The sequence below is a fragment of the Acanthisitta chloris genome, unplaced genomic scaffold (genome assembly GCF_000695815.1).
Source record: "Acanthisitta chloris isolate BGI_N310 unplaced genomic scaffold, ASM69581v1 scaffold4507, whole genome shotgun sequence".
Taxonomy (NCBI): domain Eukaryota; kingdom Metazoa; phylum Chordata; class Aves; order Passeriformes; family Acanthisittidae; genus Acanthisitta; species Acanthisitta chloris.
In genome coordinates, this window is record NW_008683075.1 from 17,840 (window position 1) to 42,706 (window position 24,867).

General features: G+C 37.6%; 1 protein-coding gene across 1 annotated transcript; it reads right to left on the bottom strand.

Moving 5' to 3' along the window:
- Positions 1-1,585: 1,585 nt before the first annotated feature.
- LOC103806095 (transmembrane protease serine 7-like) lies at positions 1,586-23,531 on the bottom strand. Its single transcript, XM_009078769.1, has 17 exons — positions 23,454-23,531; positions 22,964-23,132; positions 22,223-22,347; positions 21,279-21,346; positions 20,168-20,349; positions 20,033-20,071; positions 18,918-19,137; positions 16,133-16,272; positions 14,546-14,643; positions 13,525-13,637; positions 12,540-12,673; positions 8,700-8,807; positions 7,533-7,652; positions 6,767-6,950; positions 5,871-6,142; positions 4,409-4,545; positions 1,586-1,744 (listed from the first exon to the last, which is right to left on the bottom strand). The coding sequence occupies exons 1-17, from the start codon at positions 23,529-23,531 to the stop codon at positions 1,586-1,588; spliced, it is 2,346 nt and encodes a 781-aa protein (XP_009077017.1).
- Between the last annotated feature and the right edge of the window lie 1,336 nt (positions 23,532-24,867).

A 24,867-nucleotide genomic window follows, 5' to 3' on the forward strand; every position in this document is an offset into this window, starting at 1 on the left:
TTAGAATATCAGAGGCACAATCAAACAATTAAAACTTGCAGTTTTAGCATATGTTTATTAAAAAGGAAGATGTGAATGACTGACTAGCCATTAAAGATACTAACTTCCTAAAATACAGGCTTCTAGTATAGCTTATGCTTCAAGTTTGACACATGCTGGGACAAGGTGTCCAACACTAGTGCAAGAAAGGAAAGAAAAGCAGTATCAGCATTAGAGGGATGAATCTCACTGCATGTAGATTACAGTGCTAGCTCATGCCAGGATTTTGCCCCCATGCTGCCCAGGTGGGTCTAAAAACTAAACAAAGATATTTATGTACTGCAGAGTAAGTGTGATGTGTGAACAGCAATAACAGGCATTCGAATTGCCAGGGTTTTAAAAATTTATTTTATGTACATTAAAGGTGAAAACAAAACACTTCCAAATATTGAGCACAATTTTAAGGCCATCTACATGGTCTTAAGGCCATCTTGACAGATTTTTCATTAACCTAAATACTAGTATTCCTAAGTCTAAAAGACAACTTTGGAACCCTTAAATCATCTCATTGGGGTGATCATCTCATCAGAAGGTTATAATTATCAAAACTAGATTTACTGAGGGTTAAAGGAATGTGGCTGCCATTTCCTCTTCCACTTTTTTGGAGTCCAAGTATCCATTCAACCACATAAATCCATTTTCCTTTTATGTCCCTTTCAATGCAGTATGGCCATGTGGGCACAGCCCAGGAAGATACACAAAACTAAAAACCTGAGCCTGAAACTCTACACACTGTGGTCCAAGGACATCAGGAAAAACAGTGTGAACCCACCAGGAGCATGCTTAAAATTCTCAACCCATGCCAAAGCCAGAGCTGGAGAAATACACTTGTAGCATATTGCAAATATTAGACTCTACAGTTCAAACAGTAAAGATAAAGCATCAAAGTTTATGTTTGTTTAATTAAAACTGATTAATTCTTTCCTTTTACTTAGACAACATCCCAAAGAAACTAAATTTGCTCTTCCAATACTTTAATGAAATTTTCATGGCATCCTAACATTTGTGAGCTATATATATCTGGCAGCTTTAAGAGCACAGGAGGGAGCTCAAATGTTACAGCCCAGAAAGTAAAAGTCATGCAGTGGCAGCATAACTAGAGGATGAATTAATCTCAGCTTTGTACACTATATTCTATTGGCATTTTCAAGAAAAATGAAATCTTTTTTTATGTTTAGAATCCTGTAACATGACTAAGGCAATATACGTGAGTTGAGTACATATGGAATGTGGCCATGAATGCCCAGATATGTATATGTGGAAACATATATAGGTATATAGATAACAAGGGAGATGGAAGGAGAGAAGATTTGCAAAAGAGAGATTTGGCTGGATTTTTGTTACAGTTTCTAATCCATTTTATGTTGTTTTAAAGGCAGTGCTGCTTTTGTTATTGCTAGGTGAACCACAAATTATAGTTTCTTCATTAGGGAAGTATATTCTTTCACAAGAAACAGTCAATGGCATTTTCATGTTATATCATCAGGTAGACTACTGTAGGAAGCAGCTTTCATTCAGAGATGATCTGCATTTTCTCCTTGGCTCCTCAGTTTGTATTCTGACGAATCCAGTCATAAAGTGCCGTCACCTTTGTGTATACACCAGGACGATTGCGCCGAGCACATCCTTCACCCCAGCTCACAATGCCAGCAAGGTACCATCTATTTCCTTTTCCTGTGCAGGCCAAGGGGCCTCCAGAATCTCCCTAAAATGATGGGAGTCCAGCCATTAGTGCACACACAGAGAGAGCACTGTAACAAAATTTAGGCTATTTATGAACAGTAAATACCTGTCCCTCTCTTTCTCAAATCAAAACTTAACATTAGAATATTATTTCTGGATAGAATGTACCCAGCTAGACATCAAATGTATCCAATTATTTTAACTTTTGGAAGTAGCACACTAATCAACATAAAACAATGGGAAAAAGTAGTTTATAGAATTACTCCTTGCTATTGTCCCATTACAGGATTCATAAAACAACTCACCACAGCCCAAATGGGGAGAGAAGATGTCAGGGATGGAAAGAGAGAATTCTATTACCAATTGGCCATGTATTGTTCGCAGGTTGAAGGCAGAACTCCTATACTGTGTGTTAAATAGGAATAGAAAGATACCACAAACCCCCAATCAAAAAAAAAACCAACCCCAACAAACCAAACTAAACCAAAACCAATAAACAAATCAGGCCCAATTAAGTATTACCAGCAGTTTCATAATCAAGACTTCGTCTACATTCATAGAGGGAGAGGAAAGAACAAAGACTAAGGCAAGTGTAAAGAACTGCCTTCTCAAATGAACATGCAGCTCTGCACAGCAATGTAGAAAAGTAAAAGTTCTCATTCATTTCGGTTCACAGGAACAGAATGCATTTGGACTCTTCAATGCTTTTGTGCCCTTCATTCTTTTAACCTCATATGCCTTCTGTGAACAGACCTGTCACAGAACTTTGAGCAGCTACAGTGCAGCTCATCTCTGCAGCTATTCCTTACTCATACAAGGCAGTCAGCAACCTTCAAATTGACCCTGGGGTTTGTTTGCTGCCCCCAGTTGGAGCTAAAACATGTAAGAGGTCAGAAGAGAGCCATGAACTGAAAAAAGAGTAACAATAGCAAGCTTTCATTATCCAATCAAACAAAATTATCTAGAAAGGAGATAAGAAAAGAAGCCAAAGCAATTCTTCCTCACTCTCAGGCTGCTGTCATGCTATCAATTTTGATAATCCAAGAGGCTGATCTTAAAGTGACTTGAGAAAGGAGGCTACATAGTCCAGCCAGTTATGCAGCCAGTTCTGAAAGACTGACTGGGCTAAATATTAGTAGGGAGAGGAGGGATTCTAAACATACCAGGCAAGATTAAAGAACATCCTAGAGTGATAAGAAAACAGTCTGAAAGAGTGAATGTTTTATTTCTCACAGTAAGTATCACATCCTCTCTAAAGATGAAAGGTGTTTGGAAGCTTCACATGGCTTGTGCAACACATACGCAGCTTACATGTCCAGGAAGAAATGAAACAAAACAGGATGACCATAAGTCTAGAACTGTAGTAAAAAGGTTTCAGGGTGCTGTGGGAATTTCTTTCTAGCACTCTATGGGAAATACACTAGGGACAGAAAAGAAAAAAATAGCAAAGATGCCACCCAGACTAAGAACTTAAAGACCCAGAGGGCCAGCATGCTAGGACTCAGATACAGCATATTATGTTGGAAACTGGCCAGTATGATATATATCTGAACTAGTTAAAATGTCCATCTGAAAGTTCAGGGGCATTTCTTAAGCAACACATTTTTTTTGAGGAACATCATGCCTCTAAACCAACATGTATTAGCAAAACAATTCCAAGGTTGAAGGTTATAGGCAAACTGTACATAAAGTTAACAAAAATAATAATTAATTGAATTAGAACTTAGAAACTGCAAGAAAATCCTGCAGTGTATATCTATCATGTATAAAGAAATTTGACCCATTTTGAGCTACAATCTTGTAAAAATTATCCTATTACATTAAAATAGTAAAATTTCTATCTTACACAAAAATTATATCGAATTGCCAGGGTTTAAAAATCAGTAACATAATTCTCTCCCTTTACACAGTAAGTGGTATAACAACCATGTTCGTAATTTGCAAGTTGATTTTCATCATAAGAAGTTTAAATACCAATAAAGTACACAAGTAGTCTAATCACTGAGGAGAAAGAAGGCACAGTTGGGACAGCTAAAGGATGTCCAAAGAGCAGTTTCTGATTTTGTGTGTAAATAAGCTAAGTGATATAACTTATAATACCACGGTGTGACCAAAACTTGTAATTACACACATGAATGAACAATTCCAATTAAAAGGTAGTATTGCAACTGCAATTCCCAAACCTAGCTTACCTTTTCCTTTTGTCTTTCCTTGTAACTGTAACAACACATTACTCCTCATACTGTTATACAGTATTTTAGCAATTCCACACCCAGACATTGAAAAGGAAAAGATGGCTCTAACCTTATTCCTTTTACCCTTATATTTTTGTTCTCTTATATGAAATATAACTGTTGAAGATGCAAAAGAATTATTCTCGACACATTTTACCCCTTGTCTTTGTGAAACAGTATTTCTCAAGAGAGTCAGAGATTATCTATGCCAGATTATCTATGCCAGATTTCCTTCCTTATTTTGGAGAGCCTTTAGTTACTGTGTTAAATTAAACATACATTCACACTCAAGATATCTCACTCTATTACTAATAAAACAAACCCACAAAAAACCCAACCAAAACCAAAACCCAAAAAAACCCCCCAAACCACACAAACAACCCACATCTCTGAACAGTTTTTCCAATGAAAGCAAGTATTTTGTTGCAGTTTTTCTGCAAGTTGCAGATTACCTGGCATGCATCAATGCCACCATTAAGGTTCCCAGCACACAGCATACGTGATGTAATAAGGCCATCATACAGCTTGTTGCAAACACTTTGGTTAATTATTCTCACTCGAGCTTCCTGCAGTGTTTTGGCAAAATGACCTAGAGAAAAATGCAAATGGTATTGCAGAGGTTATGGTGGTACAAATTTCTAATTGAGATACAACTTTTCAAAACAAGAGTGAACAGCTTCAAACACAAAATCTACCCAGCTAATGTCAGCAAAGTAATTCTCTTTCCTTCAAATGCTTCCTGCCCTCAGCTTTTGAAAGCTGCTGTGCACACTACCCTCTAGACAGAGAGGTCCCATTGTACCACCTTTCCATTTCCCTAGGCATTATCCTTATGAGCTTCTTCTGCCAGAAAGTAGTAAGAGCATCATGCAAATTGCAAGATAAGATTCCACACAGCATGACTAACTTTGAATGCCATTTAAAGTTACTATTTACACTACGATTGTGCTCCAAACATTGTCCAAGTCCTACAAAATGAAATTTCTATATTCTTTTCCATCTGCCCACTTCTAGGGAAGAAACTGAGGAATAAAGCTGAGAAGTGAACAATTTATTTTTAAATACCACAAAAAAACAGCCCAAAAATCACAAATTATGCTAAGACCTTAAATCTGTACTATAGCACTGACATAAGGTGTCATTGTGAACTAAATATCCTGAGTCATGTTTTGACCCAACAGTGAACATAAGTTTTTCAATATCTGGCTGATAGAGGAAGTACTGGGTTTTGATTTGCTTACTTATTTGCCTCTGAGGGTGGGTTGTAAGTGATACAGGTAAGATGGAAAAATGTTTCTTTTACATGTCAGTATATTGAATTTGAATGTTACCCACATAATGTTGGAAAAAAGCAAGACATTGTATGGAGGCATCAGTGGTAATGCCGCTTGCATTTCATGAGTTTATTACATTATTAACCAGATTTAAATATTTTCTTTTTTTAAAAGTCATATTTAGTAAGCCAAAATTACAACAGCCTGTGGCTTCTGATCAAATATGAGGAACTAGGTTTCAGCACCATTGTGGCTGTTCATGGCTTCATATTGCTAAACACAGTCTTAAAGACAAATTATTTCTCTGCAATAGTTTCAAGTCGCTGTTTTCTTTACCTTCAAGATTGCTATTCACCAGACAAAATAAACTATGAGCATGAAAATGGGCACATTTTTGTAAATTGATGGTCATTTGCTTTCCAATGATCTGTGACAACTGAGTATGCATTTTGTCACTTATAACCTGCCACTCAAGCAAAAACTCAGAATTCACAGACTGTAGCTAAAGAGATCTTTTCAAGCTTTTTATAGACCTACTACATTAACCACATAGGGTTTTTTTTGCTTACAAGCATATTTCACTGCTAGAGTTTAAAACTAAGCCAAAGTTGCAAGAAGTATATCCAGAAAATGAACATACTATTTTCTTTTATGGCTCCCCAGCCAGTTACATAGCAGACAGTTCCATAAAGAAATATTCTAGAGGTGCTGGGTAAGCAAATGGGCTGTACCAGCTCACTGAAGAATACAGGTGTCTCCATTTCCAACAGGGCAATATCATAGTCCGAGATAGCCTGGTTGTACTGTGGGTGGACAATAATCCTTTTGATTGATCTCGTAGCTACACGATTGCTCTTTTCATTAATAGTATGTAAGCCCATATATGCTCTCCAGCCCAAAGGAATGGAGTATCTGTAAAGAGAATGTTTTTAGAACATCCCACTCAAAAGTAACGCAGTGTTAGTTGACTCTATTTTAACTACTTTTCAGTAGCTGATGAGATTCATCAAAACCAAAGTGCATGGAGAAGAATATCTCTTTGGAAGATACATGTACTATGGTCTCTGTCTCCTAAAACATTAAGCAATGTTTCTACCTACTATTTTGAAAATAATTAATTTCCTGGAGCTATAAGACCAATTCCTTGCAATACACCATGCTTTGAAAGTCAGAAAAGCATATTAATAAAGTCTATTTCCTCCTTGCCACATATAGGATGTATGTCTTTTCAATTTACACTACCTAAACTGAACTTCAGCGAGTTTTACACTCCATTTATCAATAAATAAGACTTTTCCTGGGAGAAAAGGCCATACTTTCTACTTAGAAAATCCCTGTTTACCCTAAATCTAAGAAAACAGTGTGTTATCATACAGAGTTCACTGGCAATGGAAGCAAAATAATAACTTCAAATACTTAGGACTTTTGGAGACAGCAGACTACATTATTGAACGTTTATGTAATTATATCATGTCACAGAGTTATAACCTGGTTATTAAACTGCAAATACTCTATAGCAACATAATTTCTTCATACCTCACAGAACCAGAATCCAGGAAGCAATGGGCAGCAGATACGAGCCACCTGTTGGAAATAACAGATGCACCACATATATGGCCATGTGCTCCCATCTGTAAACTTGCTTGCCAAGGCCACTTTCCAGATCTTGCATCTTCACCTCCAACAATTCTGTTTCTCTTAAGTTGGTGTCTTCCACAAGCTAATAGAAATAGTTGAATAAAATAGTAACAAAGCCCACAAGGTCATTTCACTTTGCTATGCTTAACACAAACTTTTACCCATAGACCTTGAAGCTGTTTGCAATTACTGTGCAATTGGTAAAAAGGTGAGTACTTGCCCATTTTCACTCAATAGGCAGGTCAGATATAAACCAATCATTGTCTATCCTTCCATGCAGCTTTCTAAAGAGGTCAATAAATGAAAAAGACATTTAAGCACAATTCTAAGCTGTGTTGTTTCCAAACGTTCATTTGAATACATTCTCATATAATTTCCCCTCCTTTAAAACACAGCTCAAACAAGCACCAAGACCTACCAGCTTGTTCTGAAAGTGTGCATTGCTTGAAATAAGGCATCATAGGCAGAATGGATGAGTGGTTTTGAAAGAAACAGTGCAAAATTCAATACAGATATTTTCATACAGATTTTACTTGGAAATTAACTTTTTTAAAATTCACTTTTCATTTAACCAGTTTTTACTCCAATAATGCTTGACCACAACACAAATTCCTGACTTAGTTTCACAAGTAATTGGCTAATTTTAAAATAAATGTTACCACACCACAGTTAATTTCATCAGATCCATCTGCACAGTCTTTTTTCCCATCACACTCAGGATTTGGTTTCAGCAAGCACTTTCCATTGAGGCATTTGTATGCATAAGGGGAGCAACTTCTGTAGGCTGAAATAAGAGAGAGAGGATAGCGTCGGATGTTCAGAGTCATGGTTTCAAATTATTAAAAAAACCTCGCACATTCAATGAGTTGTTCAAAGCTACACATTCTAGTCTACTTGAAGTAATAGTTTATAGTAGTGCAAGCTGGTCCCTCTGTGAAGAGGGGTTAGGGGAATATTTCACTGATTAATGATTGCACTAATTTCAGTCTCCACTATCCACAAGGAAAAAGACAGAAGAGCCTCCAACTGTCCTCACTCCCACTTTACTTAACTCCAAAGTGAGTAAGCTAAGCTTGTCAGATCTGTTCTTTTACCTTCACCAGCACTACTGGCATTATAAATTATGAATCTTCACAGCAGTTTTTTGGTTTTAAGTGAAATTGAGAAAATTGTGAGAGAACTTTATGCTTGCCTCCAATTAATTTTTGTCTAAGGACTATCACAGTTTACTATGTGACAATCCTGACAGTTCTCAGCAATAGGTTTCCATTACTATCACTCTTGCTACCAGTTGTTTATATTGACCTCTAAACAGTGGGAGGGAGGTGTTTTCAACAATCAGAGATACTCCTGGCTACCTCAAGGACATAAGATTCAAAGCAAGACAAGAATTATAAAGGCAAAATGGAACAAGTCAGTGGGGAGACATTAGTAGTACCAGCAATGTCCATAACCATGGTGGATCTAAAAGACCATGCATGTGGCAAAAGTGCACAACCTACTATGTCTCTCTCCCTTACATTATTTGGTACTGGTCTGGCAGCCTTTGGAGGAAAAGCACTCTTCTAACAGGATCAGGATCACAGCAAGGCATGGTTACATCATCCTAAAGTCACTGTTATCTTGGGCTTTGCTTCACTACTTTATTGTTTAGACACTCCCAAGAACTAATTATACTCTGCAAGTTTCATTTTCACTATTATGAAACTTGTACTTTCTGCTATGAAAAAAGATCTAGAAAATATCTAGAAACAATACATCCATTAAAATAAGCAATTCCTGCTTCTGCCTTCCACCATCTTTTGGAAAATAGCTAAAAATATGTACTTACAGCAGTTGTTTTCATCACTGTCCTCCCCACAGCTGTCATCGTCTTTACAAGTGTTATACTGATGCTTACACTTCCCATCACCACAGTTCGACTGTTCTGGATTACAACCTGAAGGAAAAAGGTCTGTAAACACATTGTAATTCCCATAGCATGCTAGCAGCCATGTGCTACACTCCCTACCAGAGGTCACCTCGATGTTGCTGTGCCATCTCTACCAGACATTAATCCACCTTGGTTTTGATAGCCTCCAGTGACAGAGAAGCTTGTTTCATTACCTAACTTATGCTGTGCTCTCTGACCTTGGAATGACCTTCTGGTCACTCTTTCTCTCTTCAATGTTCCTTTCCTATCTTCTTTGACGTGCAGTGCCCAGTTTGGATCCAGTACTCTAGCTGAAGCCTTCCCACTGGTGACTGGGAAGGCATTTTCAAACTCCTGACTTACATCCTGGCATCACACTTTAAAAAAATGACAAAACCAAACCAAAACAAAGATAACCCAACAACAAAACACCAAATAAACAAAAAACACACAAAGAATATTTCATGACTTTGACTCACAAGTCAGCTTTTCAGTCACTATCATCCCCCCAGCCATTTTTTAGTAAAAGAAGTAACTGAGGCTATCCACATCTATTTGATTGCCTATGTTCAGATCTTCTCTTTATTTTTCTCCACATACATTTTCCACCTTCTCAGGAGCATTTATAAATACATCCCTTTTAAATCCATCTTTCTATTGTGTAGCACTTTTCCTATTTCATAAGCATCTACTCTAATCCATCGTTTAGATCACAAAATTATGCAGTGTTCCATAACAGATATTGGCAGAATGACAATAAAATTATCCTTCCACTTTGGTAATGCATCTTTGTCAGTCATCCTCTGGAAACAGTTTTCTGCATTTTTTTTCTCATGACATTTTGTTTGCTTACTGATTAGTTCATCGTACAAGACAGTGTCAAAGTACAGCTTCTCTATTTATCTTCTCACAGCAGAGAGCTAAAATGGAATTTTAAAAAGACCCATGCTGTTTTTTAGCATATTTTTCACTATTCACAAATAGTTTACTTTGCCTGCTTGTCGTGAATTGTTTTCTTTGGAAGTTTGACTTATATAGACTGGTGTCAAATTCTTTCTCGATTTTTCTGTTCTCCCACTCTCTAAAGAGATGCATTACACAGCCTCTTCTCCAGACTTTTACAACTTCACCCACATCCTTCATGTGATTTTAAATCACTACCAATATTTTAGAGCTAATATCAGCCACTCTCTAAGCTTCATGGAACAAACTCTAAACAGAAGACAACCAAGAAGAAATAATTGCTCTACCACAATCTAATTCATCACTACTATTGCAGGAGCCTTTCCAGGCTGCAGACAGACTGCTTGAAGGAATGCATGTTCTATCTGCATATCTAAGGACAAGCTAGAAAAATAAGAAATCAGTAGCACTAGAAATGCTGTTACAGTCTAAACACATTAATGCAGGACTGTACCATGAAGAAGTATTAAAATGGCTATTAAAAACTAAAGCTAATGCCATTTATAAAACAGAATGTTGAAAAATGAAATGATATCTTACTTGGCACACTCTGCCAAAGATTTTTATCAAGCAGTCTGAATTAAATGAACCAATATTCACCAAAATAGATTTAGCAAATTAAATTCACATTAGCTGCCTCACTCTGAAGGTTGCAGGTAAACATAACAACTACCTATAGCAAACACTAATTTGTTAAGGGAATACATTTTACACAGGAACATCTAAAGAGAGGGAAAATAAAATCAAAACAAAGCATTATCTTTAGTATTATAAATACATATTTCCTGACATTAAAATGTTATAGAAATGAAGCTCTGTGGTACTACACTTAGCTTAACATCTGATGTGCATAAGTGCTTTATCAAACATTTTTCAAATCTAGAATACCATTATGAAACAGCATTTCACCAAGAATTTCTTTCACTTTTACTTAAACTAACAACGACCAGAGATGGTGTTTCTTCATGATATACAAAAAATGTTTGTTGTCTTTCACTTTTTCAGATGTGCTGGGAGAAAAAAAAAAAAAAAAGGAATAAAATTATCTGTGGAAGAATAAACACCCAAAACTTTTCTTTCTGCCCAAGTCAAGTCAAATTAAAGTTTTTCCCCTATACCACAATAGGCAAATTAAGAGCTCAACCAGACTGAAGGACCAAACACATGTATCCCACAGTTGTGTAATCAGTTCCAGTCTAGACTAATTTAGTCCACTGCCTTGCATGTGATGTCAGTGGGAGGAAAGCAGGAAAGCATGCACTACACAGCCAGCATTAGCTCAAAGGAGGAGTGTCTCCATATTCTCTGCATCACTCCCTGAGTTATTCAGCTGATGACTGGCATTTGCTTTCCAGGTCAACTCAGAGCAGTGCTTGTGAGTTTTAAAAACTGTGCTTGGGTAGGCACCCAACAACGGGAAGAAACTAATCTGCGGTGAATGACTGCAGGTACTAAAGATGTGGCAGAGAATGCATTTATTTTTCTTCCCCTCTTCTTACTACTGCTACAGTCAAGGCTGATGTTGATGACCAGTCCTCTTAATATATGCTGCTTGCTCAGAGAGTCTTCCAGGAATTACTGTATTGACTTCATATTGACACATTACAGCTATTCTACCCCTCCTGGTGAGGCTGAATACAGATCCTTATGATTGTGACTAAGTATTGATTAAACAAAATGAGCCATCTGCTTGCTGGCTCAGTGCTAGAAACAGAGCACACAGAGAGTACTACACACAATAAAGACTATGGATTTTCTCTGTTTAAGAAAAAGGTATTATTAGGCCTAGACTCATCTTTAAACCATTTTTGAGACAGTAAGCAAAGTAACCATAGGACATAATGTAGTTTGCAACTATTTCTAGTAGAAAGAGACACACAATAGGTGGCAGAAGAAATCCCTGAAAATATGTGAGTCCTACAGAATGACAGACCACAAAACCTACCACTTTTTTGCAATGAAAGGCATGAAACAAGAGTCTTTACCAGAGACCTTAATACATAAATGCTTCTAAGTCAACAACGAACAGAACTACATGCAGTCAAGGAAGCTGTGGATCTGAGGAGGTTTCACAAACTGAACTGATCCCTTGAAATCACTGAGAACTCTAGACAAATTGGGTAGAAGAAACAAAAGGCATATAAAAAATAAGATATTGCATATTTTCTAAGAAATATCACAAGTAAATATGTATATCTCCTGAAAACTCCTGTCCCACCCTCTGGAAGCCCCTGCAAAATCTAACACTGATCCAGAAGTGCATAGACTAGAGAGCCAGGAAGGGGCTATAAGAAACCCAGTCATATTTCTGCAGCATGTGCTGGCTAGGGGTCTTCTTTGACTGTCAGTGAAAACTTAAATAGTTTGTCTAAACCTGGAAACTGATCCAGAGCACACTGAGTTCTGATTTTAAAAAGACTAACTATTTGTGATTAACTCCCGTTGGCAGAAGAGTCGTGCTTAGAGGCTCTCTCACTCTATTTTTATGTTGCAACCTGGCTATTTTAAGATGTTAGGAAAGTGCCATTAGATCTGCAGAAACTGAGAGATTTTACTTTACTCCCCATTTTACAGAAGTGTTGATAGAAGTTAGAAGATAAATACTAGCTTCTAAAAGCATCTTACATCTGCTTTTATACAACTATTTGTTCAATTGAAGACACAACATTTTAAATATTTGCCTCTTGCAATTAGGTTAAGAAAGACAGACAGGTTGATTTGCATGTGGCTTGTCTGTTAAGGATAGTTTCTCCAAAGTTTCTCCTTAAAAATTAAACTATGTGCTTAATAACTTACGGTCTGTGTGACTGAAGGCTCTGTATTCAATGTAAAACCCTCTGTGGGTGACCAGTTCATCAGAATGAAAGTTGATTGCTACAGAATAGCCATATTCTCTGTTTCTGTTGTTTTCTGAAAGAGCTTTACAGTACCTAGCAAGGCAAAAGTAAGAATTATTAATTTCTAACCAAATTGACTATTAACCATTCAGCTGTGTCTACTCATAGTGAAAGGTATTGATGCCAGAAAGCTTTAAGACAATGCAGTAAAGATCAGCTATATTTTGATGTTAAAACCAGCTCAACAGAAGTGTTAGAAAACCTACTTACAACTAACTACCTTCCACTCTATGACTGTTCTGAGACTAGCAGACTTTGAAACAAAATAAAGCAAGATGATCAATGTGAGGATTTACCTTTTAAGTACAAACTGCTTCAAGCATGCTTGATTTCAGATTTCCCATTTAGGTTTGCAAACCAAAAGGCTACAAATCCAGTAAAGAATTAAATCATACAGCCAAATCCAAAGCTGTTGCGTGTTTCAATCTGCTCCTTCCAAGAAACAAATTATTCCAAATAGTGGGGATTTTAGCAAAAGTGTGAAAATTACAGTCACTAAAGAGTGAGCAGTATAGAGAATGAAACTTCTGATGATGCAAGCTCTTAACCCACATCACGACCACTGCCAGGAATTTACAGTTCAGCTGCAGCTCCATAAAATCCTGCAGTTTTCTATGTTATTGCTCTTAAGGGGAACAAAAGAGTAAGGAAATTCCTAACACTGTAGAAAAAGCAGAATGCTTAAATTAATGTAATGACAAATGTTCTGTACTAGGGCAGGATTAAGAACATTCTTCTGGTGAAGTTCTTTGGAAGCATGCTGAATTTTGTTGAAATGTATCTTTCTGCACTGTAAGTGACAAGACTTTTTTTCTTAAATACAGTTCATCACTCAAAACATCAAAGTGCAAATTAACATGTCAGAAAATAGTGCATTTACTCACCTAACTCCATCAATCTCTAACCAGTCTTTATCACATTTACTGGACCCTGGAGACTTCTCTTGAATTTGTATTATGAGGATTTTTAGCGAGAGCTTGTAGCCAGGCAATGGTGCCTAAAAATCAAAGGATAAATATCCTAGCACACACACTGATGAACTGAAATGTCTGTGCTTCTGCAAGGGTCAATCTGGTTTTACTTTTTATCAGATTGAAAATACTGCATTTCTTCAGTGCCTTTGAAGAACAAAAAATCTTTTCTAATCTATATATACATTGTAATCTTTTTAGACCCAACTTTGGCCAGACTGTGCCAGATAAAGGAGTAAGCCAGCATGATGTACTTTATCTGACATTCATGCTATGTTTGTACTGCCACTTGCACCTGTTCCTTTCCTGCATATAGATGAGAGTTTTGTGTTACAAACTACTAATAATGTTCACTGAGCACGCAAAAGGTAGAGACTGTTACCAAGTCGTATGTATAAAAAGCATCCTTTACCATGGAAAGTAAAAACGTAGTTAAATGCCTAATAGAGCAACAGACACACTGAGAAGTATGTAGAAATCATGAGCAGATTTTAAATCCAGCCAAAGGGATTACTGGAAATTGAAGGCTGAATTTCTGAGCTAAAGAAGGTCTTGTTTCTGCAGAATTCAGGGAGATACAGCGTGGTATCCATCACACGAGATATGAGTCACATGACAATTTTTTTCCTTCTGATGTAGAAGCAAAGTGTCAATTATTATGATTTTCCCCTAGCTGGTAGGAGTTGTCATCTTTCTTACCCATTACTTTGTTTCTGTCATGAATAATACTCAAAATTTTGGAAGTTGCCAATGTTTCCCTCCCATAGCTGGCTCCTGCACATAGGACAGGAAAGAAATGGGTGCCTGAGAAGAAGACAGGTGCAGTGTTCTCACTAGGTTTGCCCCTCCATTCTACCCACATCAAAAGCCCAATTTTATGTCTATATAACATAAAGCAAAGCCATCAGTACTCAGAGGAGTTCTCATCACTTACTCTGATAATCCAGCTGCAGTCAATGTTTGGTGGGTAATAACTTGGGTAATAAGGGGAACTCAGTGTCCCGTTCCAGGAAATATAATGACCACCACACACTGGGAGAGAAATACGTCAGCAAGGAACACAGTTATCTCAGCTGGGCTAAAGTGCAGAATCTACTTTGCTTGCTAGGACTCTTCTCAATGTACAGAGTTAAAAGAATAAGTTGTGACAGTATTTAACTCCCATTTTGCCTGTATTAACAGAAAATCACTTGACTGCCACCTCCCCATCACACTGAATTTTTCTTATTTTTGGATCAAAATATAACCAAGGGTAAGTACAAAACACCTCTGACTAAAGTGGTTTTTAAAAAAAATGTTCTTCTGTGGTAAGTGGAAGAAACAATTAAATATGGATGCAACAAACCTTCCCCTTCCAATTTATTTCTGACATATCTGAAGGCATTTTCAAAAATTAAAAAGCAATCAGCCCACTGAAGTGAAACCTCTGATTAATTTCATGTAAACCAGGAAGTCTGTGTGTCAGTTCTCAGTCTGAAAATTCAAGCCACATTTGCACAATATCTTTGAGGTTTTATTTACTACCAAGGACTCTCCAAAAGCACTAAGGAGGATATGCAGTCCTTAGTGCTTTTGATTCTCTTTAGGTAACATTGTGAGTGCAAACACGAATATAACAGAAATGAAAAGAATTTTGAAAATAGCAAGATTTTGTGGCAAAACCTGGGCTGAACATCATTTGGAATGTCCATCTTCAGAATAATGAAGCCATTCTAATTAGTCATGTGCATGGGATAGGAATTTGCCTAAGTAGCATCCACAAAGACAAAAGCTGAAATGTGTGAACTTTGGAGGAGTTTATCCCCTGTGATTTGTTCCACAAGTTAAAAAACAGTCACTTGCTTAACTGACAAAATTCTTTCACTTAGACCTTACCAAATAACTGTGGCTAAACTTGACCTTGTGAAGCCCTTTTATCTCCTCTAAAACACTACAGTTTATTGTTACTTGAAATATTTCACTAATCAGCAAGAACGCATGTAAAATTCTAAGTACCCCATAAGTTTGGAATATACTTTGTAAGTCTTGAATGCACTTTTCTTATACAGTTAACTACACTGAGCAGTGCTTTCAGAAAAGGCACAAAGACACATTGGAAGTGTTTGCTCTTGTTTACCATTTTCTTTAAATGCACATTCTGTGAGCTGGGGATACATTGGCAGAACTGATAAAAGTGCTGTCACTGGGGGTATCTAGCTTTGCCTAGACTTACAGTGCCTGGTGCTATCTGACTGGTTGCTCTGCTGCCATTGCTCAGTGTTACCCAAGTAGGAAGAGTAATATCTGACAAGTGTGATTTGAGTAGCTATCAGGAAGGCAAAAAAGTCTCCCAAACCAAAGGAAGTTCTCTATACTTTGTTCAGTTCTCAGACTATTTTAAAGTGGATCAGAATGATAATTCCCTGACTTATACACCAACAGTCCCTCCCCCAGATATGTTCAAGGAAATATTAACTTTTTTAGAGGCAAACCCAGGAATAAGTGTGCTTACATGGAATGCTTGTTTCTATTGATTACGTACAGATTTTAGGAACGGCTTGAAAGTGAGCTTTTAACATGTTGCTTTCTTCTCTTTGGTCCAGTGAGAAGGTAAGCAACATTACGTTACTTGATGAAGTTAAACGTACAACAGAGGGAGTCCAGGCCCCAGGTCCACACCACCTGAAACATCACCAAACCAAAGGCATAAAAAAAAAATCCCAAAACATTTCCCACATTCTAGTCATCTTTGCTGAAAAACTGAGCAGAAATAATACTGGTCTGGTCATCTGTGTTTCAGAAGTATTCCCCTGGCTACCACTTCCCTTTTGTTCTTCTACTCAGCTAATAGTACACAAGACACTAGAGTTTCCCGTTGAGGCTTAGTCACTCAGGGTGAATGTCACCATTGTTCTTGCTTAACAAGTGCTCTGGAGTTTTCAGATCTGTAGAAGCATCAGAAAGGCAGTGCCAGAGGCACTTACAGTTACTTTAGCAGTGATAGGGAAGGAGAGAAGTAGTGGGTAGGACTGAAAAGGCAACAAGTGCCAGAGTAGCAGTGTTGAGAAGCATCTGTGCAACAGATAAGCCAAAAACATTTCCAATCTATTCACATTAGTTTCATGTCACAAAAGCTATCATATATCATGTGAAGCCCCATGCACGGCAACTATTACTTTTTATTGCTCTTTAAATAATGAGCTCATTTATATCCTGAAGCCTGAAATCTTACTTCCACTTGTAATCTGAGAAGCACTCTTATGTTTATTCCATTTTGAAATCCACAGCATATTTTCTGTTTCTCTTCATTCATTTATAAAACTCTGTGTTAAAAATTTCTAACAGTTTTCTCTATTTCTATGCACAGCAAATGGAAGCAATTTAGATTAGACCTCGCAGTAACAGAGCATTTGCACCACAGCCCTGAATTGAGTTCTCTGATGTCACTCAGATCCACATTGGCAGTATTAAAATCAAACTTTTGAACCTTAAACTGAAAGTAGTTTTCTTCTGCTTTATCAGGCTATTTTTTGCTCCCATTTCATGTGAGACACTGGGGAATGAATCTGTGATTCGCCTCTCTTGCAGACCTTATTAAACACTTTTCAATCATAATAGCTCACAAAACCTTTATAAAATAACAATTTGAGTCCTCTCTGCAGGAGAGGAGATATTTCAGCATCTTGATTGACCCAGGTGACAGCCTGGCTTATCTTGTAGCTGTACCTGTTGTCCCAGCATCATCAGAATAGCAGGGTGAGCTATGAGAAGAGCTGTTCACGTGAGATGCTTCCTTTTATGGTACACCTCACCATCTCAGCTCACTCACCTTTAGTATTTGCCACTGAACAGCTGTACTACTGCAGTTTACAGAAACTGGTGAGAATCATTTTAGTCACCCTGTGTGACCCTAGACCTAAACATCAGGGAATAATGACTATAAATACCATCATTACTGGCTGTCATGGATATTGGACATATTATTATTAGTTCTACTGTGTCTGTCTAAAATATGTCACTAGCTGCTCTTGGCTGGCTCAAGTAGAAAACTAATAGACATATGCAAACCCACACCTTTTCTAGGGTGGCAATAAAAGCAACAAAAAAAATCAGCTTTTTTGAGGCTTTTAACATAATTTCAGTCACCTAAATCTGTTTCAGTTCTTTCATAGACCGATATCCAAGCACATTCTGGAACTTTGTGTCCTACAGCTTACTGCATCGATGTTCTCTGAATATGTTACATCATACACCTATGTCAGTTCTGCTGTCTTCCAGGTGCTTTCAAGCTCATGACCAGATCTACATTTGTGGTTCCTAAAAAACTGAGCTATTTTTAATAACGGAGAATGGAATAATGGTCACAGCAAAAATCCATAATCAGTAGGAAAACAGATGCAGCCCAGCATTACAAACAGGATTCTCCATGCTGCACTACAATCTGAGAGTAACTCCTTACAAAACCCATGTGTTCATTCCATGCCGACAATGGCAAGCTGTTTTGACTTGTTGCATAATTAGAGAAGTAAGTCCATTAATATAGCTGAAGAGAGCCACCTACTCAAGTTAAAGCACTACTAAATACGTGTACTTCAGATTCCTAACTGAATCTTCATGCTCAGCTAGCCTCTTCCTTAAAGTTCCTTAAAAAAATAAAAAAATAATAATTCCCCTCTTGAAACCAGCCATCCTCAGATTCTACAACTTGTTTATTTATTTTGTTGATGAGGACAGATTCCTTGTGTCCATACATGAAATTTGACTCTGAAAAGTGGGAGCAGCATGGCCACTCCAATTTAAATATCTCACGTATGCAGATAGACCACATAGTGACTCTGAGCCTTCCATAGGCACAACCCCCATTATGCACAGGGTTTCAACTGTGACTGGACTGTTATAAAGCATGTATTTTCTAATAGTAATAGAATACAATATTCTAGAAAAATTAAAGTCTGTATCTTCTAGAGTTGTGACAGAAACTGTATGAAATCAAAACCATTAAAAGTTAGTCATAATGTAGATAAAGGCCACAGAAATGTAAGAGGTTCCCCAGGAAAGGCATCATGGCAACAAGCCTGTCAGAGTTCAAGGAGCATCTGGATGATGTACTTATTCATATAGTTTAGTTTTAGGTAGTTCTGAAAGGAGCAGGGAGTTCAACTTGAAGATCCTTATCGGTCCCTTCCAACATTTTTATAAGATCTTTTTGTTTGCTTAAACAAGATTTTTAATTAAGTTGTATTTGGAGTCTTATGCTTGATCAATTTGGTAGTTTCAGAGAGTTTCTGTACAGCTCAATAAAACATCTTTGCTCTGTACTATCATACCTGGTAATGATCTTGTTTTGCAGTGGAAGAAGGAAGTCATATGCTGATAAGTGGTGTGATGCACAGCTCTCTGGAGTGACACCATGCAAAGTTATAACTACCAGTCTCACCACATAGTTAGAAGGAACTCGCAGCCTCCATTGGTAAAACGACTTTTTGGGATTCATCAGAGTTAGAGTCCTGTTGTTACCTGGCTTGGCATACAGGTCAAAGGATACTGCTGTACAAAAGAAGCTAGATCAGTGGCTGAAAGACGCTGAGAGCAAAATCAAGTTATTGGGTAAAATGTCAGATGAGGTAGCAACCATTGCCTACCTGCATTTCTTGACTACTCTATTCCCTTTTTGCCCTTGCCTTTACAATTCTACTCCCTTTTTCCTACCAGAATGCATCACCTTCTCCTGCTCTGGCCAAGGAAATACAATGCCTTGCCACCATCAGCTCATTGCACACTCCAGGAGCAGCAGGAGATTTGGCTGCTTTCTCCTGCTCTGGCCAACGAAATACAATGCCTTGCCACCATCGGCTCATTGCACGCTCCAGGAGCAGCAGGAGATTTGGCTGCAATTGCTACCATCTCTGTTTCTCATCTACTGCTGCCTTTGCCATACTTTCTTTGCCTGTCTCCACGCACTGAGAACACTAAGCACATGATGCCCTTCTCATCTACTGGTGCCTTTGCCATTCTTTCTTTGCCTGTCTCCATGCACTGAGAACACTAAGCACATGATGCCTATCTTGAGGTGTGCCTGGTGTGAAGAAACCAGGCAAAGTGAATTAAATCTCTGCAGTATCTGACACATCACTAACTATAGCCAAAAATATCTAATCACAAGACAAAAATTATGGTTCATTATGTACAGTTGCTTTTTTTTAAAGATGCCAAGAAAAGGGGCTCTTTGCAATTCAGTGGGAACTATTAAATTTGAACCATTCCGGTCAGAACATCAGAATAAAAGCCATAAGGTATTTGCATCCAGCCAGGGAGATTCCCTGGTCTGGTTTAGTTCATAGGCCATAGAGATTAAGAATAACAGGGAAACTGCCATTTTTTTGTTACAGGATTTCCCCCTCCCCACCCCCAGTATTATCAGTCGGGATTGAAATATTATTACCTGATTTTAGCATCACATCATATTCTGTGGAATCTGAAACTGAAATTTAATAGCAATCAGCTACACAAGCCAAAGACACAAAGTGGGGAAAGGAAAATAGACAGAATAGCTATTAAATGACAGGTACATTGTTACCAAAAAGCTCCATTGCAACAAGATCAAAATCTTCCTCCACAGAAGAACTGAACAAGTGAGCTGCTTGTTTACTATTGACTTCTTTTTGTACCACTGAGGTTAATTTTTTAAGAGAAACAACCAAATCTTTTGGTGCCCAGAATGTATTCCAGTAGTAAGCTCGAAGTCCAGACTTTCCTTCACTGTGGAGGAAAAAAATGCATCATAAATACACTGTAATTACTATTTTGGACATGGTTTCCACTGGTCTGCATTTCTGGCTGGCACAGTTTCATAGCCAGGTGAACTGCTGTGCAAAGAGTTGCAGCTGAACTAAGCAAAAAGCTCTTGCTTGACAATTGGTTTTGCTATACAATAGAAATACTTTGAAACTTTGCTCACCTCACAAAATCCTTGCAATACTTTTAATGGAATTGGATGTTTCCATCTTGCTGTATAACCATACATTTTTAAGATAATGTTATTGTTCCAGACACATTGTACTTACTGTTTTTAAACTGAGGCTAGCACCATATGACAGTACAATTTTATGCGCATACTTTGATAAAACGTTTCACACAATTGTTGTTGAAAGAAACAATCTTTATGTGTACATATAGGAAGCATTACTTCACTGATTCAAAGAAACAAGCATCACATTCCTCCTTTCAAAATGGCCTGTGGACTGACCTTTCAGAGTTCCAGAAACTACCAGGATAGTAGTAGCCATCTGCTCAATGTATTTACATATCTCACCAGAAGCTTAAGAAGAGTGTTTTACCCAAAATTATACATTTCATTTTTGAGAGGTTAAAAAGGCACTTCATTTGAATAGACAAAACCAAAGTAAGATTCTACATGTGGTAGAGGAAAAGACCTGCTGAGTTATTTCAAAAATTAAAAGTAGATGAATAGACTACAAAGCAATCCATAAACCAAGGAACAGATAGTCAGACTTCATCTCTCTCATTGATTTTACATACTTAAGTGAATTTCTGCATTTTCCATTCTCTTCCAGAGATCTGCATGTTCTTCCAGACAATTAATTTAAAATCAAGGGGAAAAAATAAAGAGATAAGACAAACACAGCTGAATATTTCAAATTCATATCATATGCTGGAACAGTACCTACCTGAAAGCAGCCACCACAGACTTCAAGTAGTACTTCCCCAAGGAGGAAGATTTGTACATTTCTGCCAACTGATAATTAAAGAGCAGTAAAAGAAAATGTAAAGCATTACATTTTAGTGTCAATCTCTTCTCTTGAGGTATAAAATATTTGTCTTTTCCTTCCTTTCCTTCTCCACACCCTCCACACACATATTACAGGCACTATCCAGCATTTTCACAAAATGTATCAAATAAGGGGCATAAATGTGCATTCAATTCCACTAAAACTAAAAAGAATGTCACGTTTCAAAACCATGGAGATAGCTATTGGTAGGAAGCCATCAAAAAGAAGCCTTTGTGAACATATTTATATTTTTGTTTCAGCCTTTAAATTTCCAGCATATAATCTGGGCATGAGCAACTTGTATTGGCTGTGCACAAAGCAGCTTTGAGACACTAGATTAGCTCTTTTGGAAAACACAGGCTAACAGAGAACTGCTTTGTCTTTAAGGCTGCTGTTCACATGTACCTAGGAAACAGTATTGATCTCACAAGTAGAAACTTGTAAGAAGTTCAAGAAAGCAAGCATTGTTGTGAGTGATGAGGGAAGACAAAACAAAAGTTAAGCACTGAATTGGAGCTATAATTTTTTTTGAAAAATGAAGAAGGAAGAGTGTTTGAATAAAACAAAACAAAAAACACACCCCTAATTACTTTAAGATGAATAATTTTTGCATAACCTTTAAACCCACAGGTTTATTACCTAGATAATGCTGACCTTACTGTGAGACACAGTCCCAGCTGCCTAGCTACATTCCTAAAGCTGTAAACTGCCAAGGGACTTGCTAGCTTTAAGCTTACTATTTTGAAGGGAAAAAATTAACTAACTGAAGTCCTCTCCTCATTCCCAGTCTGATTCTGCAATATATATTTCTAAATTATTGCTATGCATATGCGAGAACTTACACAATTTTGGATGGCTTCTGCTTGCAGGAGGAATTTCTGTGATGTTGGATCATTGAGGTCATTTGTATAAGTCAAATTAGGAATTTCTACACTTCCACCGATATAAATGAAGGAGAAAGTTGGAGCTAAGAAAAAAATGGATTAAAAAAAAGGCACACTTAATAATGTTATAGAAAAGCTTCCTGAACAAGAGGCTTGCAGAAGCATGTTTTTGTCCTTGGCATCTGTAGGTATTAGTTCTTAAGAGGAACATGCAGTAACAGCCAGAGCACTGAGTCAGTGCCATTAACACACTGCCCAACAGGAAAGGAGAGGAATGAAGTGCAAGTTCAGACAGTATTTCTATGAGGAGATTTCAATTGTTAAGCTTCCATTTTTAGCAGTGCTATCCTTCTGTTGAGATCCGTTAAGGCGCATACATGAGTTAAGTACCCATTCTTTTTTGAAAAAATAATAGGAGACAGCTAATTCCTACAGATTCTTGGAAAAGATGGCAATTCTAATAACGATGGTATTCACAAGCAGAGACAAAAAATAACTAATAGCAAAATGCACACTTTCATTATTCTCGTGCAACTGCTAACTGCTAATTATTGTGCATTTTGTTGCTTTAGCAAAGATATTAAGAAGAAGGGAAAGTCAGTAGTTTATACATGCATTATGTGCTCAGCTGCTTAAGGCAGAGCTTCTCCCAGTGAAAATACCCATCCCATCCAGACCATGCTGGGGAGTAACACTTACAGAATGAATAGTGCAGGACTAGCATGATTACTGTTACTGTTAAAGAAACCATAGGTAATATTCCTAGAACCCATCTCCTCCAGCAGCACAACTTCATCCATTTGAAGAAACGGTACTTTTGACACAAGCCTCCTTGGTAGGATGGGCAGTAGCAAATACGCAAACTTTCCTAGAGAAAAACACGAGAAGGCATCAATTAGCAAGACAACAAAGAAGAGCTATGGTATCATATTTTAGTATATTTACTCTTTTAGCTTTACAGAGGTTAAAACTGAGATAACTTTCACGTTATCAGCTATGTCACACGTGGAATCCACATCTTTCTTAGCTGTTTGCTTGCTGCACGCATTCCAAGCTATGGAAGTGGGGGGAAAATCGTTATGACTTTGGTTAGGAGCAGTTTATGAAGAACAGAAGTCAACACACAGCAGAGTGGACAGAGATATCTTTTACTATGTTGCTACTATAAAGCTTAGCTGGTGCCTCTTACCTGCCCTGCAGTCTGCTCGGCGTCCGGAGCTGGTATGCTGTACACAGAAATGCGGCTGGAGGGGAAAGCCTGTATCATGATGCCGTGACAAGTGCCTTTTGACAAACCTAATAACAAAACCCTAAATGTACCTCGTTTCTTCAACATAACTCAGAATAGCATGCTACTCTCCCCACCACACACACCAGGCTTCTCTCATTTCACCATTGCCATACTGTTTGAAGCTAGAGCCAGCTGATCCGCAATCAAAGAAGGTGGGAAGGAAAAGTTACCATCACTGTAACTCTTTGTTTTCCTAACTGGCTAAATAGGATACAGATCTCATAACTGGAAAACGGATTACTTCTTTCAGAAATACAGTAGGGAAATAATTTACAACACAAATGCAAAGGACATACAAGCGATTTGCAGATAAAAAGTCCCGGAGTAATATAAATCAAACAACTTCTACTCAACACCCAGTGGAATCCACAGAAATATTAATGAGAGACAATAAATGCTCAATTCCACAGGCCACCTGAATTTTCCAGCCTCGGGCTGGTACCACATAATAAACATAATTGCAAAGCAATTCATGTTCACATTTCCTATTTGAAAGGAAAACCAGTTTTAAGTCAGCAAATTAACAAGCATGTAAAAAGAAAATCAAGAATGTGTGTGAGGAAATAACATGCTTTATACATTTTAAAACAGACAGCAAAAAGAACAAAACCTAGAAAAGCAAAACAGGCCCAAGAAACCTCAGCCCTAGGAAAAAAAATGACAAAAAAAAACCCACAAAGGGAACAAACAAACCCCAACACAGATCACACAGAGACTGCAAAAGGGATTAATTGGAGGGCAATCCTTACAGCTCAGAAATTCAAACTACAACTGCAGACAGATGGCTTTATACAAGTCCTCTTTTTTTTCAGCAGCTTGTCTCTGCTACACACACAAAACCTGCTGACTGATACTTTGTCCCTTCCTTCACGGTAAATTAAAAAAACCCAAAACCACAGAAAAAGCCTGGAGGAAACAAAACCACTTTGTATCACCTGTAAAATTTGTATCGGGACATTTTAGAAGCACGAGTTTTATTTGTTCAAAGACAGGAGCATTGCAATAACACACATCAACATGTTTACTTATCTTGTTAAGGTTACCTGAAGGTAAAGAATTCAAATTCTCAAGCGGGTGAACTTGAATATGAGGAAATGAAGGCAGGTAATAAAAGATTCAGTAGCTCCAAATCACACAGTTAATTAAAATGAAAGCTGGAGAGGAAATAAGACTAATGATTTGCTCCACACTTAACTGCAGAATTTCTGATCTGCAAAAATTATGGCCCTGTGGATTTGAGAGGACTGAGTTAACTTTCTTCCATGTCTCCTCTCCCTCTCTCTGTCAGCTGTGCTCGGTGAAGGAGGTAGGG

Excerpts from the sequence above, each read along its gene's own strand:
- LOC103806095 (XM_009078769.1), bottom strand. The coding sequence starts at position 23,531 with ATGATACAGGCTTTCCCCTCCAGCCGCATTTCTGTGTACAGCATACCA. Across the intron at positions 14,644-16,132 it reads TCAAGCCGTTCCTAAAATCT|TGTGTGGTGGTCATTATATT; the intron begins GTACGTAATCAA and ends TTTCTCTCCCAG. Across the intron at positions 7,653-8,699 it reads CAGTGATGAAAACAACTGCT|CCTACAGAAGTTGCTCCCCT; the intron begins GTAAGTACATAT and ends CTCTTATTTCAG.